This window comes from Sitophilus oryzae, unplaced genomic scaffold (assembly GCF_002938485.1).
Source record: "Sitophilus oryzae breed Bouriz unplaced genomic scaffold, Soryzae_2.0 scaffold_1701_pilon_pilon, whole genome shotgun sequence".
Classification (NCBI taxonomy): domain Eukaryota; kingdom Metazoa; phylum Arthropoda; class Insecta; order Coleoptera; family Curculionidae; genus Sitophilus; species Sitophilus oryzae.
Window position 1 is genome coordinate 1,709,818 of NW_022146393.1, and position 16,094 is coordinate 1,725,911.

The following is a 16,094-nucleotide window of genomic DNA, read 5'->3' on the forward strand; positions in this document are numbered from 1 at the left end:
TCTTCCAATATGTTTAAAAAGAAAGGTCTTTAACCAGTGTGTCTTGCCTGTCCTCACGTATGGAGCTGAAACACTTACTTTGACAAAAAAGAACATACATAGAATACAGGTCATGCAACGGAAAATGGAAATGCTCCATGTTGGGAGTTACAGTTAGAGATAAAATACCCTACTAAATCGAACAGGAGTAAGAGATGCGGTGATATCTGTCTTACATCTTAAATGGAAATGGGCAGGACATGCGGCTAGGATAACAGATGGACGGTGGACAAAGAGACTTGTGGAATGGCGACCAAGACACGAGGCCTATAGAAGCAGAGGATGACTTCCTAGTCGATGGACAGATGATATTAAGAGAGTGGCTGGAAATGGATTCAAGTGGCACAAAATAGAAAGAAATGGCTAGAGTTAAGGGATAATAGAGCGATATCAAATTCGCTAACTAGTGTTTGTGAGTCTTCCACGCCTTTCTGATTGGAATTCTGACTAGAAAGTGCTTACCAAGTTCCAAACTAGATGTTAGATAATCTGATGGTCCAGTAGTAGTATTCTTCGGTAATCTCCCAATAGTACTACTGTGACCGTAGGGTTTCTCCGTCCAGCAACCAGTTTCTCTGAGCCTAATTGCACTACTGCACTTTTGCAGACTTTTTAATATAAAGATCTAATGGGAGAAGGTGGAGGAGCACATTTAGGACCTCTATGGGCGTCGAACTTGGTGTCGTCTTCTCCTCTGGGAATCGTTGTCTTCTCAAAGCTGGCCACCATACCAGGGATCTATATGTGAGGATCGGTCGTACTATGGCCACGATTGCGGGATATGACCAAGGAAGAGGCTGTGCTTATAAATGTTTGTCAGTCATGATATTACAAAAACAAAAAACCCATAAATAATAGTCTGTTTTGGCTTTAAGAGTATTATAGAATTATGGATAATATGAAAAAAACTTGCATGAAGAATACTTGCAAAAAAATAATTGCAAAGTTATTAATTAAAGGAATTACAACATTTTCGTAATACTTGAAACCGTCTACAAAACTGGAGCAGGCCAAAGGCAAGCCAGGCAAGGGGAAACCACTTCATTAAAGATCATATCGATTCTCCCTAGTACAAATCATCATGGCTGAAAACAACAAACAAACGGCCCTCAGTCCCCGGCAGATCTTAAATGATCGGGGATGAGGGTGCGAAGAGAATGAGATGATCCCCGGGTCAGCTATGAGAATTGGTACATGGAACGTACGCAGTTTATATGAACCTGGAAAAATACATAATGTTATCCAGGAGATGCAAAGGTTAGATCTAAGCATCCTAGGAATCAGTGACACTAGATGGCCGAATTCTGGACAACAATCAATAGCCAACGGCACCATTTATTATTCAGGAAATGATGACAGCCACCATAGATATGAAGTTGCGATCGTGGTATCCAGTGAAATCAATAAATCAGTAATAAACTTTACCCCTATATCAGACCGAGCCATGTTACTCCAACTTCAAACGAATCATTGTAAATTAAACATAATTCAAACATACGCCCCACAGCAGATAAATCTGACAAAGACATTGAGGAATTCTACAACGAAATCAATAACATCATGCAATCTCTAAAATCAAGGGACATAACACTAGTATTAGGAGACTTCAATGCCAAGATTGGCAGGGGGAGATTTGATAATTGTGTGGGAGAATATGGACTTGGTAGGAGAAACGAAAAAGGTGACAGACTGCTGCAATTTTGCCAAGAGAACGATTTTAATATATCGAACACGTTCTTCAAACTTCCAAACCGTCGTTTGTACACCTGGAAATCTCCGCAAGACAACAAACAAAATACAGTCAGGAACCAAATTGATTACATCCTGATAAACCACAGATATAAAAAAGTAATCAAATCAGTAAAAACCTACCCAGGGGCAGATGTATCATTGGACCATAATCCCTTAGTAGCCCGGTTTTTAATAACACTTAAAAAACAACGAGTAATACCAACAGCAAATCGTATAGACGTATCGGGTCTAAAAATCCAAGAAACAAGGCAAAGGCTACAAAATAAGATCAACGATAACCTCAGAACCCTCAAAAACAATCAAATAACAACGGAAGAAGACACGGACAAACAATGGGAAGATTTAAAAAATGCATTAATTGAGCCGAGCAAGACCATTCTGACAAAACAGAAAATAGGGAAAAAACAGGAATGGATGACTCCAGAAATTTTGAAATTGATGAACGAACGACGTGGTGTAAAAGACAACAACGACGCATATAAGAATATTCAGAAAGAAATCCGATCAAAAATAAGAGAAGCAAAAGAGGTGTCCTACAAAAGAAAATGCGACGAAATAGAAGCCCTTCAAGAAAAGCATGACAGCTTCAATGTCCACAAGAAAGTAAAAGAACTGGCAGGATTACAGAAAAAAAGACAACCGTCGATACTCACTGACCAGAATGGCAAAATCATTATGGAAATGGAAGAAAAACTAAGAACGTGAAAGACACATTACATAATAGAATTGTTCGATGATGAGAGAGATATAAACAGAATAGTAACAGAACAAGAAAACAGCGGACCGGAAGTAACTAAAGAAGAGGTCTCTCATCCATGCTATAAAAATCACAAAAGATGGAAAAGCCGCAGGGCCTGATGAGTTACCCTCTGAAATTTTCAAGTTGATAGAAGAGGAAAACATACACAGTCTAACAGATCTGTTCAACACCATATACCCAGGGAATGATTGCTATCAGCGTTCGTCACTATCCCGAAAAAACATAATGCAAGGCAATGCACAGACTTTCGAACAATCAGTCTAATGAGTCATACGCTAAAAATACTTCTGAAGGTGATACATAACAGGATTTACAAAACATTAGAACAGGATATCAGCGAGACTCAATTCGGTTTCCGAGATGGCTTAGGCACAAGAGAAGCACTATTTGCTTTGAACGTTCTCGCCCAACGATGTATGGATATGAATCAGGATCTCTATATATGTTTCATTGATTACAACAAAGCCTTCGATAGGGTCAGACACGAACAACTTATCCAGGTTCTGAAAGAAAAGAACTTATACACCAGAGATATAAAAATTATTACGAATCTTTATTTTAATCAAAAAGCAGTGGTAAAAATAGAAGGGAATAACACCGAAGAAATAGAAATCCGTCGAGGCGTTAGGCAGGAGTGCGTGCTAATAACATCACCGATGTTATTTAACCTCTATTCAGAGGAAATAATGAAACGAGCATTGGACGATGAAACGAAAGGACTAAAAATTAACGGAGTGCCTATCAACAATATAAGATATGCGGATGATACGATCCTGATGGCTGCCAACCTAAACGATTTATAGATATTAGTAGATAAAGTTAATACATCGAGTGAAGAGCTCGGACTGTCACTAAATGTAAAAAAGACAAAATTTATGATAATAACCAAAACAACACCAAACAATTCACAAATTCATATAAATAACCACACCATAGAAAAAGTTGACAGTTATAAATACTTAGGTATAATTGTAAATAAAAATAACGACTGTTCTGAAGAAATTAAAACTAGAATAGGACAGGCGAGAACAACATTTGTGAAAATGAAAAGAGTGCTCTGTGGCAGCGATCTCAGCTTGGATTTAAAAATCAGAATGGTGCGATGCTATGTTTTGTCGGTGCTGTATTATGGTGTAGAGACTTGGACTCTGAATAAACTTGACATAGGGAAACTAGAGGCATTCGAGATGTGGCTGTACCGTAGAATGCTTAGGGTAAAATGGACCGATAAAGTGACCAACATGGAAATCCTGAAAGGAATAAAAAAGGAAAAAGAAATTATCATAACGGTAAAAAAGCGTAAACTTCAGTACCTTGGACACGTCATGAGAGGAGAAAAGTACCACCTACTCCAACTGATATTACAAGGAAAAATTCAAGGAAAGAGAAGTGTGTAGGAAGAAGGCGCCACTCATGGATGAGAAACTTACGTGACTGGTTCGGGTGCACCACAAACCAACTAATACGTATAGCACTGATGATTGCCAACCTTCGCAACGAAGAAGGCATTTGAAGAAGAAGAAAGGCAAGCCAAAAAGTATAATAATAAAAACTTTGGCATTTTCATTAAATCAATGCAGTCAAAATTACCAATTCTGCATTGACGGATTGAGAAAATGAGTACATGGTTATAGGTAATATACGTAGTATAACAGCGACCCCAGAAAGACGCATATGTGGTTTTGATTAAAAAAATTGATGAAAACTTTACATCTTCCTTGACATTTTCCTAAAATATATAAAAAATAAAATGGTCCTTTCTAAGCCTTGCAATATTGCCAACTCCTACATTACCCACATTCTGCATAATAGTCTGTTTATAAGTTTACTAAGTAATTTTATTTTTCTACACAATAAATTGCGAAAATTAATTGTAATTATATCAGTGGAATTATTAATAATTCTCGAATTACATGTCATCCTGCGCTTATTTTTTAACGCACGTTAAGACGTTACAACTATTTTTAACTTAAGGAAAAAACCAAAAACTAACACAATTATTGTAGATTCTCTTATCGCCATATTACAGTTACAAAACAAGTAGAATGTAGAATGTTTAGGAGGGGAACTAATCACCGCGACCTTATAGATCTATTGTGTATTCAGTAGTGTATCATACAGTCTCAGGGCTTTAACAAAAGCCAGTACAAAACAAGTTATTAACATTTCTTGTCCGTGTACTGATTAACGATTGTTGCCGGCTGTTCTCAAAATCTAAGTATTGCATTTTTAAAATTCTAAAGATAAATAACTCACTTATTTTCGATTTTAGAAAATGGTAAATAAAAAACATTTTTGGGGGACCAGATCTACTACACCCCTTAAAATACTTGTACTTGTTTAACAGACATCCTGTATAATTACAATCTGGCGGCAAAATTTTGATTCTAATATTAAAGGAATGAATATCACGAAGAGACAAACTACGAATGAGTACTACTACTAACTACTAAATACTACTAAAGAAGATACTATTTTTTTCGTGAATTATTAATAACAAATTATTTCTCAAAGCAATATAATTTTAATTAAAAAGAAGAAAAAACGCAGTCTTTGGAGTAACGTAGCGTAACGTATGACGTAGTGTATTTAAACTGTATGATCGAAAAAAAACGGCGTCCAGCTGGCTTGAAAATGAACATCAATGACAATTCCCATATAAAATGACAGCGACCTTCATTTCATAGCGATCGCTGACGCCGTTTTTATTCGATCATACGGTATTAGTAATCTAAAAACCGTAATATTCTTATCAGTATATTACAGTAATAATAACATAACATTCAAAAATTCTGATCCATATTTCCTTACCAAAAAAATTAAACATTTTGGTAATAGCTTTTGTGCCAAAACTACTAAAGTTTTCGATACTACACATTCATTCTATACTATACACGTTGAAGTCAAAATATTAGAAATGATATTATAAAAACGAACAAAGAAGTGATATTGAAATCGAAAGAGGCCACATATTTTATCCCAGTTAATTAATTGTATTATTATTAAAAATTAGTATTATTCATTAATCTGTATTATCGGAATATCTTCTATAACTTTCTAAGTAACAACATTTTTTTATATTTTTAAATACAATAAGCAAACAATAAAATACAACCTAAGCAAGCATAATTTATCATTGTATGACGAGCGTTTCTTTGTATAAGAAATACTTAATAACAATAATTTGATCAAACTACTCACCGGTAGGATGAATATTATTCTCAGGCGACCTGGACTGATGCACCCCCAACATCCCAGGATTCTGGTCCATGATTTTTCACGAAGTCAAACAACAAATAACAGGTGACACTACCACAAAATATAGAACAAATATTAAAGCCAACGCTTTAAAACAACAACAGGTGTATCAGAAGCACCCAAAAAAAACAAAGAGAGAAGTAGCAGTAATTTTGAGAGCCTGTTGTGCGTCCTGCAACCAGGGCTGATATCGAGGGACAAAACACAACGATATAGAGGCAGCGTCGTCCGTCCACGCGAACGTCAAAGGGGGCGGGATCTGACCTCGCCACCCCGTATTTAACTTCTGAGGTGGCGCGCGCGCGAATCTACCCCGTCCTACCCTTCTTTCCCCTCCCGTTTTACCCTACATCCCCCCAAAAATGTTCCCTCCGACTTCGGTTTGCAGGGGGTGGCAGTATGATGGTGTATTTAGGGGGTTAGAGTGAAGTTATTTATGCAATGGTGGTGGAATTTTTTCGGTAACTTTTCCCCTTTTAGTTTTCGCGACGATCTAGTAATGGAAAGGAGTTTTAATTTACGTTAAATTGAACAAGTCAGTAATTATTCACTACTTTTTTTGCTAAAATTCTATTTTCTATTGGCATATCATCATCATCATTTTCACCTTATTCAACCATTTCTAATTATGGTGTGGCCTCCCTCACATATTTAAATACTTTCTCTGTAGATTGTTCTCTCCCATGGTTGTGTATTGTTGACTATGCGGGCCCAAGTAATACCTGCTAATTTCCTAATATCATGGCCCCATCTCAAGTTTAGTCTTCTTCTAGGTCTCTTAATTCCTCGTGGGTACCATGCTGTAATTTTTGTGGTTCATTTGTTGTCCATCCTTCTTGCCAGGTATCCTGCCCATTGCCACTTGACGGATTTGATTCTGTAGATTACATCTATTACCTGGATCTTTTGTCGTATCCACTCTATTCTTTTAGGGACTTTTTGGTTATTTCTAACATATTTCGTTCCATTGAGCGTTGTGCGACCTGCATTTTCCTTATAATGTCTCTTTTAAGTGTCCAGTCCATGATTGGTAGTATACATTGGAAGAATTTTCTTCTTTAGATAAACTGGTATTCTAGATTTGAATATGATTGAGTTTCTTCCATAAGTATTCCATGCTAACTTAATTCTTCTGTTGATTTCTGATAGTATAGATCCCGAGCTGTGTATTAGTTGTCCCAAATATATATTCTTCTACTATTTGGGTTGTGCTATTTATTAGAATGTCTTTTCTGTCTTCTAGTTCGTTATACATTACTTTAATTTTGCTAAATTCATTTTGAAACCTACTTTATTTCATGCTGTATTTAGTTCGTTAATTTGTACTTGTAGTTCTTCAGGACTGTTCTCTGGCATCAGCAAATCTTCTATTTTTAAGAGAGTCCAGATGACGAAGACTTTCTTCTAGTGTTGCTGTCGTATTCCTTTGTCAGTGGGGAACTCTGGGGTTGTTTTATATATGATTACTCTTGCTTTGGCTTCTTTGTATATATTGGGCGAGAGTTGCTATATAAGGCCTGTCAATAGCTTGTTTCGCTAAGGCCTCTATTAATGCATTAGAATATGTTGAGTCGAAAGCCTTCTCAAAGTCTATAAAGGCTATAGCTATAGTGTAATTCGTATATTTTTGTTCGGCTGATAGTTTCTCTTAGTGTATGTATGTGATCAATCGTGCTGAAACCGCTTCTAAAGCCTGCTTGCTCTCGTGGTTGTGCAGTGTCTAGCATGTTTTGTATTCTGTTGTTTGTTATTTTTGTGATTATCTTTAATGTTACTGGTAGTAGTAGGCTTATTGTCATATACAAGTGATTAAGTTGAGTTTATTAATTTATTTTTATATTGAGTAACAATGATTTCTAATGTGTAGCTTAATAGAAATTCCAGAAAAATATAACTTTTTGGAAACAGACTTGTGTCCGGAAATGTTTTATCCTTTTTTAACGTTTTTATAATTAATATTAAATTTTGACAAGCTTTGACAACAAGACTTTTAAGACAAACTTTGACAAGCTTGACAAAAAAAAACATTCCAAGGCTCCTTGATTAAAAATTAGTATTTTTAACACTGCCATGGGACTCTAGATTGAAATTTAAAATCTGATTTTTTAAACGAAAATGTTGAGAATTCGAAAGAATTCAAAAGTTGACATATGGTATATCATTCTACTCAGAATGCCATTTTCTATCAAATAAAGTAAAAATATACGGAGGATACCATTTAAAAATCAAAACTTGTAGTCATTTCTGGTGAAACAGGAAGTGACAAGACACAATTGAATACGTCAATGAATCCTAATTTATGTCGTATACTAACACACCAAATTTTGCTTTTTTAAGTGAAAAAATAAAAAATTTATAGGGATGAGCCACTTTTGAGACGCACCCTGTATAGAGATTGACCTCGCCAAAATTATTAACAAGTGTCCAGTTCCCCAGCCGTCTTTGACGTCACTCTTTTTTTCGATCATACGGTATTAATCACCTGCACTTTTAAATAATTCAAGCTTTTTAAGCCACAAAAAGTAATAAAAATTCTGTTCGATAATGTGGCAGCGTAAGAGATTTTGACGTCAGATTTCTTTGACCTTCTGTTCAGACGGTGTTGTAATAAAAATTATCGAAAATAAAATTTTTTATTTCGACAATCAAAACCTTATTGTTTCTAAAATGAAAATAAAAATTTTCTTGTTTTTCCATCTATATATTTATCCTATACATAAATAATATTAAACATATTGGACATATCCCGCGAGGGGTCATTTCGACAACCGGAGCGAGGGGGTTGAAACGCCACCGCTCGCAAGTGGGCGTGTCGCGCCCCGTGAAAGAGCACGGCGGTAGGCCAATGGGATTAACGCACCCCGGCCAATCGCAGAGCTCCGCCACCATCCACCAGCTCACAAGTCAACGTTCGCTAGAATGTGACCGAAAACGGCGACACAGCAGCGCCAGTGGTGGGGGAACCGGAATCATATAATATATCGGATCGCAGCAGGGGAACGGCGAGGAAAGGGGGGAAAATGTAGGGGAAATTGGATGAAGTAAGCCGGAGGAGAATGTTATTCGGAAAGACGAAAAATTGAGCAAGAAGGTAATGTGCAGGGCGAAGCGATAGGGGTTGTTTGGGAGTTGTCTTGTATTAAAGGGAATCGAGACGTAACGACAGGGGGAGCTTTTTTATTGGAAAATATTTAAAAAAGGTTGTTATTTTATTTTAGTCGATATTTACTTCGTCGAAAGCAAATTTCATTTCAGTAAATAAATTTTAATAATGGATAACTTTGAAATAAATACTTTCTTGAACTGACAATGTCTTTGACAACCATTGGCGTAACTAAAGGGGTGCCCCCCCCCCAGGTACTGCTGGGCACCCCCCAGACAAATCCTGAATTTTGACTCTTGGCTACGTATTAATTTTTATTTGCTTGTGATGCAGTAAAAATGGCGTTTTTTAGTTTTGTTTAGTTAATATTGTTTTGTTGTGTTCAAAAAATGTGTTAATTTTTATTTTTTTAAAAAATTTGTAGGTATTGTTTGATAACCATGTCTATGAAATTTATTAATAGAGAAATTCATGTAAACATTTTATTCAAAAAATGTGTTTTTTAAATTATTTTTCATTTAAAAAAAAACAAAAGCCCTAGGCCCCCCTGGGCTCAATACCAGACCCCAACATCCATTCTAATACATAATTTAGGTTTTCACTTATCCAAAATTCCTAAGTTTTTTATTACAGGAGCTCCAGATGCGCGACGCATTGTTGCCGGATCCGTACAAAGTAGTAGAAAAAACTTTGAACCGTGGCAACCCCTATTTGCGGCAACTTTTTGATTGACACCCTTTTAAAAGTGCATTCCCCTATTCATAAATATACGTAAAAACTATGTTTTGATTAAAAATATGATGAGAGTAATAATCCTGCAGTCTGATTCTGTACTAGCTAGCCTGGGTACCAAGGCATGATGGTCACAAGGGTAACGAAAAAGCAGTTGGAAATGGCCAAACAAAAGCACTTAAAAGAATGTCTGCAACAGTTTGTAGCCAACAAGTCTCTAGAACGAAATGGTGCAAAAAAGTTCCTATAGTAGAACATATATTATTTTTAATTACTTGATCGATAACCAGCCAATGAGGCGAGTTAATTTGGTAAGAGATTTAGGGCTAGAGTATGATAATAAATTAAATTATTTAACATTGGTTCAACATTAAAAATATTGTATTTTGCGTTGGTGCGTCCGAAGCTGGAATTTGCTTCTGTAATTTGGAACCCTGTACAGGTAACACGCATTAAACATATAAAGAAAGTACAAAACAATTTTTTGAGATATTTATACTACAAAAAATACGCCCAAAATCCCCAACTACGATAGAGTTCGCTCCTGACTTGAGAAATGAATTTAATATAAATACATTAGAAGTTAGACGAAACTATTATTCAATAATGTTCATTTTCAAAATTCTTAATAACTTCATTGATGAACCCCGACTGCTCTCACTATGTGGAATGAATATACCTCCTCGCCAGCTCAGACCAGTTCGATTTTTTTACGTGCCTTTTTCTTCCACGAATCGGCGTCCTCCGATTTCCCGAATGATAGCAACTATGAATCATGCTATTGAAATATACGATCTTGATATATCCGATATTTGTAAAAAAAATTTCTTCGTTTTTAACAATTATAATATTAGTTAATTATTTATAACATAAAAACAATAAACTATTATTTTTAGTGCGTCTCGAAACCCCCCTGCATGCAGTTTTGACCTCCAAAGACAATATTATTATTTATACCGGGTGTTCCATCGTCGAGCGGGACATATAGGAAATCCCATGTAAATTTTAATGGGGTCAATTATTGACTTCCCTAATTATTTTAGAGAATAATTCTATTTAAGTTTATTGAAGAGCACTAAAACCCACATTCAAAAGAATAACTTTAGATATTTTTGATTATCCCGTTTACGAGTTATCGCCGATTTCTTTTTAAATATTTTTCCTTTCTTATGGCCCTGTATTTACTTATGAGCACCAGTCAAGGTAAAAGATAACTGTCAAATGAAGTTGTCATTTCAGAAATTTATCTATTTAGTGCTTTATTATTATTATTAAAAACTCATACCTACATCGAAAATATTAGCCATGAATTACACTACCGAAGAAAAAGTATTGATGATTAAATGGTATTATCAAGGAAATAGTTATCAAAAGATGTCGGACATGTTTGCTGCTCTGTATCCGAATAGACCGATACCTGGAAAATCAACAATCGCAAGGAATATCCAGAGATTTGAGACCAAAGGTACCCTAATAAATAACTGCAAATGTGAAGCAAGGCAGGAACAAAGAGAAGATGCAAGAAATGATACCGACTTGGAAGTTTTATTGTGCGTGGAAGAGAACCATGGAAAGACTAGCACAAGGAAACTTGAGGATGAAATAGGAATAGATCACACTACAGCGTTTCGAATTTTGAAATGACATAAATACTATTCCTTTAAATATGAAAAGCACCAAGAGCTATGAGATGGGGACGAAATACGGCGGCAGGCGTTTTGTTTTGATATGATGGAAAGAGCAAACACGGATAGGGAATTTTTAAAAAACATATGTTTCACTGACGAATGCACGTTTACCTTAAATAATGAACCCAATGTTCAAAATTATCGATATTGGAACAAAGAAAACCAACACAGGTTTGTCGAAATAAAGACGCAATTTCCACAGAAAGTAAATGTTTGGGCAGGGATATTCGGACACAATATTATCGGGCCATTATTTCCTACGCAAAATTTAAATCCAGAATATTATTTGGAACTACTCGAAAATCATATTTTACATGTTTTACATGATGCCGCTAGGGAAAATCAGGAAGTTTGGTACCAAATGGATGGCTGCCCGGCACATAGTACCCTGGCTGTTCGGGAATATTTAGACAATAGTTTTAACGGAAACGTTATTGGCCTAAATCATACAGTAAATTAGCCAGCAAGGTCTCCTGATATTTCGCCAAATGATTTCTTTCTCTGGGGCCATTTAAAGAACACTAAAAACAGGATATACAAGCATAAAAAATACCCAAATCTAGACGAGTTAAAAAATGCTATTTCTGCCGAATGCAATAGAATTTCAGTTTACCAACTAGCGAATGTAAGATGAGAATTTTATGATCGCCTGGGTTATTGTCTAGCAATCGATGGAGGAATATTTGAACATCAACTTCTTAAATCCTAAAGTTCTAACAATTTAATAGTATCTAAATTAATAAGTTATTGAATATTGTAATAATACTATAATTAACCTTGTAATTGATTAATTGATTACTTTATTTTACTTTAATTCATATTAATTTGTATTTATAAATACATCTTTAAGATTTCCGATGTAGGAATGAGCTTTCAATAATAATAAAGCACTAAATAGGTAAATTTCTGAAATGACAACTTTATTTGACAGTTATCTTTTACCTTGACTGGTGCTCATTAGTAAATACAGGGCCATAAGAAAGGAGAAATATTAAAAAAAAAATCGGAGATAACTCGTAAACGAGCTAATCAAAAATATCTAAAATTATTCTTTTGAATGTGGGTTTTCGTGCTCTTCAATAAACCTAAATAGAATTATTCTCTAAAATAATTAGTGAAGCCAATAATTGACCCCATTAAAATTTACATGAGATTTCCTATGTCCCGTCCGACGATGCAACACCCGGTACCTATATCTGAAAATACATTTTTTATTATTTGTTCTTTAATATTAGTTATAGGTACTGAATGGTAGGTATGTTTTTCTTTTTGTCATTTCTATATTTTTTTGTTAAATTGTTATATTATCTGTATATCTCATGTAATTACACCATTTGTGTGTTTGGGATAAATAAATAAATAAATAAATAAATTGGCTAAAATTTACTGCAGACCTTATAAGCAAGTCAGGAAGACAAGAAGTAGTGACTCTGCTAACAGGGCATTGCAAGCTCAATGCACATCTAGAACAGTTGGGATTGATGGACGGAGCCGTGTGCAGACTATGTTAATCAGAAGAAGAATTAACAGACCATGTTTTATGTCAGTGCGACAGCCTGGTAAATGTGCGATTTTTCAGCAATAACAAGTCATTGATGAGGAGCTATATGGAGGGTTTCAGTCTCCAAGTTATAAAACTTTTAGAAAAGGATAAGACTGGAGGATGTAACCTAGAAATCAGAAGAAATCTGAAAAGATCGCAGTGGAAAAGTTCCATAGCCAACTCAAAAATCTAGTCTAATCTACCTACTACACACAAGATTTAAGTTAAAAAGTACGATTTAATTCCCTTTCCAATTCCTCGGTATGTATTTCAGATCTTCCTAATACTTTTTGTTTAAGATATATTCCCAATTGACACTTTTTATATATCCACCCTGTATATAACGGAATTAAATTTTCTCTGAGCACATACAAATCCACATACAAACGAGAGTCCGTAATCACTAGAGCGTCAATATTATTTTATCATTTTTACGTACAATTAAATCCGTACACCGCACCGAATTAGAATCCGCTTAAATAATTCCAATAAATTCAGTTACAGTTGTGTGGTCAACGTTTAATTATTTATAATGCGGCGGGCGCATCTCGCATGTAATGCATCAGATGCAAGTGCATGCGGAGGACCGGCGACAGCCATGTTTAACAAACTGTTCACCGGGAAATGAAATGTGCCGCAATCAAATTAAGGGCTTTGTTTTGTCGACCGACGCTAATATCCTGCAAACGCGCAATGCGACTATATAAATGTATGATGTTGTTTTTTTTATTAATTGTTTTACGGGCTTTGTGGAGAGGGGAATATTATGACGCATCTATAATATCCATTGTAAAAATATACCTATAATGGAATTGGTATATTTTTACAACAATAGACATATTTTTAACAAGTACAGACTTGTTTAGCAATAGTTAAATACTATAGTTTTCAGCCTCTTAATATAGATAATTATATCTGAGAGTATAAAGTAATAATCAAAATCACCAAGGTCCACTAAATTAAGAGGTTCAACAGTCTAAGTTAAAATATCAGGTGGTGACGATGGAGTCTTTTGGGTCTTCAGATGTAAAGATGAAACATTCCACCAAGAAAATTAAATGAAATAAAAAATAAATTAATATTTAAAACTTGTACGTATCAGGGGTCAAGAGGCAAAACCCGCCTTATTCAATTTTTTTTAAATGGCCTAATGACATATATTAATAGTGGATCTAATTATATAATATATATATATATATATATATATATATATATATATATATATATATATATATATATATATATATATATATATATATACACATAGTCCAAATCTGCAGCAGAAATCGCCTATTCCTAATTATAATTCACTACAAATTACGTTACTCCAGCAAAATTCATCTTATCCACTTATATTTACCTACTTTTTATTGTCATTATTGTTGCAAATCCCGCATTTTTTTATAGGCTTTTTACACAAATATATTTTTGCTACTGACGTCTTTTCCATTTCAAATCCATACCTAATTTTACTAAAATAGCATACTTAATAATTCCAAGTTAGTATGCAAATATGTAGCAAACCGCGAAATCATACTGGAACAAAAACGGCCTTATCCGAATTATTTTTGTGTTTTTTCTCTTTAAAAATTAAGTATTAATTTTTATTTCTAGAAAAACCAGATACAAAACAATGATTCCACTTAATAGACACGTTTTTTTTTTATAAAATAACGCTTCAAACATTTGCTAAAACAGTTTTTTCATATTTTCTTGCAAACGTTTTTGGGATAAGACGGGTTTTGCAACTTGACACCTCATGTATATACAAAAATATAAAACAAATAATGTTGTTCTAAATATGTTTTATACACTTGTTTTTAAACAAAATGTTTAAACATAACAATCCGCCTGTTTAATTTGTTAATGGAATTTAAACGAAATTAAGGGCTAAAATTTCATGGTATCCAGGGAAACATACATGTCTTCCGATTTTAATGGAATATGTCATCGGAAAATACTTCATTCTATTGATAACTCCGCCTGTTTAACTTTTAAATGGCTTCTTTGACAAATATAAAAGCTAAAATACCAGGAACTGTACAAGAAGTTTAACGAGCCCCTGAAGCAAGTAATGATATCTCTCTTCTGCACTCCGGACATTCAAAAATCTCATTACTTTGTTGCCTCTTTACTCTTTGGTTGTTGTTGTTAGCTAAGTTTACAATTGTTCTCCATTGCGTTCTATTGTGCGCTGCTTTCTCCCACTAATTCTGCATGCTTATCCACTTTAAGTTTTCATGGAAAATATCTTTGTATTTTTTGAGTTGTCCATCCGGTTTCCTCTTACCCTCCACAAGCTCACCGCAAAGAAAAGATTTCGGTAGGCGGTTTTCTTGCATTCTGCATACGTGACCAGCCCATCTTAAGCAGGATTTAGTAATCATGACTTCAGCGCTTTCGCAGCTAGCTTTTTCAAGGACCAATACGTTTGAGACATGATGTTACCTTTTGATGTGGTGCTTCATTGGCAAAAATAGACAAACACGGCAAGGCATTGTTGAAGCAATTCTCTTCGAAAATTTTAAAAAATTATTGCGCGAAAATTTTCTCGGCTTAATTCCATTTTTCGACTGGCTCATCAACTTGAAAAATTCAGTTTAGGTACAGTTTTAAACGAAGCGGTCTAAAACTTTGACGCTAAACTAACTAAAGATCGTTAATTTTGTCATTAGATATATGTTGACAGGCGCCTACTGTATCGATATGCAAAATATAAAAGACAACCCTCGTACTAATGATAACAGTATGGTACATACCTGATGCAAACCGTCCCTAATCTAACCCTGTCCTTATCGACCCGTCCGTCCAGGTCCATCCCGTTCCTGCAACAGATCTGCGGCCAACCGACGTCATCCCGTTCCCTGGAACGTCGAAACCACGTCGCAGCAGCGGCCAGCTTAATGTCCCCCGCGGGGCCAAAACGATCGACAGGACTCGACGTAGAAATTGTTTTCTGATAGAACGGCCAGTCGAAGTTCTACGTTCTCGGGTTTGGATAAAGAAGTTTGTTTAGTTTATAAGTTTTGACCGATTTTTTTTCTAATATACAGTGTCACAGATAAAGTCGGCATCATATATGGAACTTTTGTTTTATTTACTGATTTAGATGAAATTTGATTTCGGCGATAGTTTCTGCTTTGATTTAAATTAAAAATTACTTAAGAAAATTTACTCTGTTACCCGAGGATATCTGTCAATTTTGACATTTAAAATAAT

General features: G+C 35.0%; 1 protein-coding gene across 1 annotated transcript in view; it reads right to left on the bottom strand.

Moving 5' to 3' along the window:
* The window catches only part of LOC115881206 (photoreceptor-specific nuclear receptor-like), a 75,200-nt gene extending 69,284 nt beyond the window's left edge, over positions 1-5,916 (bottom strand). Inside the window, exon 1 of the mRNA XM_030898617.1 lies at positions 5,753-5,916. Coding sequence (XP_030754477.1) covers positions 5,753-5,822 — 70 coding nt within the window. The 5' untranslated portion in view covers positions 5,823-5,916. The remainder of the gene's footprint in view (positions 1-5,752) is intronic.
* Positions 5,917-16,094: the final 10,178 nt, after the last annotated feature.